This window comes from Tupaia chinensis, unplaced genomic scaffold (assembly GCF_000334495.1).
Source record: "Tupaia chinensis unplaced genomic scaffold, TupChi_1.0 Scaffold000217_1, whole genome shotgun sequence".
NCBI lineage: Eukaryota > Metazoa > Chordata > Mammalia > Scandentia > Tupaiidae > Tupaia > Tupaia belangeri.
In genome coordinates this window covers 3,541,734-3,542,700 of record NW_006159692.1, presented here as the reverse complement: position 1 = coordinate 3,542,700, position 967 = coordinate 3,541,734, and the positions used below count along the sequence as shown (strand labels likewise).

The following is a 967-nucleotide window of genomic DNA, read 5'->3' as shown; positions in this document are numbered from 1 at the left end:
TAGGGAAACCATATTTAAAAATAACAATAGCATTAGCAGGCAGACGACACAGAAGTGAGACGACTTCGCACTAACGGACAAGGTGTCGGTGGTGTCATACTTACAGGCATGATCTGACATAAGTCATCGATGGTGACACTGCAGATGCCTACTGGTGTATTTTGATCACTAGGAACGATGGGAGGGCTCAATAATTTCTTGTAGCAGCAGGGAGGGAAACGAATATCCAAGGTGATGCTGTTATAAACAGCTAGTCCCATAAGCTATGCACACTAAATGTTAAGCATTAACATAAAATCCATGGCAACAAACGAGTTTTGAATTATGCATCGGTCTATTTCTTGCACGCTTTGCCCAAATTTAACACTGACTCTCTAATTAGTCCCACATACTTCCTCTTTTCCTTTCTTTCATTTGTTTTCCTTATATTTTACACAATTCCTTGATTACCAAGTCATGTAAAAAGGAAGGGCTCAGTTGAGAGTATGTAATGATTTTTCTAGAAAAGTGTATCTAATGTATAGCATATTAATGTTAAAAAATAAAAATAAAAAAGTGTATCTAAGATCATAAGAGATAGCAACCTCAAGTGTTACAGTAAATTATTTAACATAGAAGATGACATGTTGTAAATTTACAAAGATTGTGACTTTATAAGCAGCAACAGTTTACTCAGCAGAATCACTGTGGGCTGCACTGCTGATTCTGGAGAGAGCTGTCTTCGCTATTTTTAAATTAAATACAGACTGCAAGAAGAAAAGCGGTGAACCAAATAAATATATGTATGGAACTGAATAAACATGAGGTACACATACTATTGATAGCCTAATAGTGTGTTCAGTAGGACAGACATTAAAGATATGTTCTGGGGGCTGGCAGGTGGCGTGGTGGTTAAAGGTGCTAGATTCCCACATGGTCAACTGCAATTTTGCAATTTGAGTCCTGGACCTGGTAGCTTGCTTTCTCT

General features: G+C 37.6%; 1 protein-coding gene across 1 annotated transcript in view; it reads right to left on the bottom strand.

The window, feature by feature from the left end:
• HECTD2 (HECT domain E3 ubiquitin protein ligase 2) overlaps positions 1 to 967 on the bottom strand; it is a 59,426-nt gene that overhangs the window by 11,796 nt on the left and 46,663 nt on the right. Inside the window, exon 17 of the mRNA XM_014587510.2 lies at positions 105 to 263. Coding sequence (XP_014442996.1) covers positions 105 to 263 — 159 coding nt within the window. The remainder of the gene's footprint in view (positions 1 to 104; positions 264 to 967) is intronic.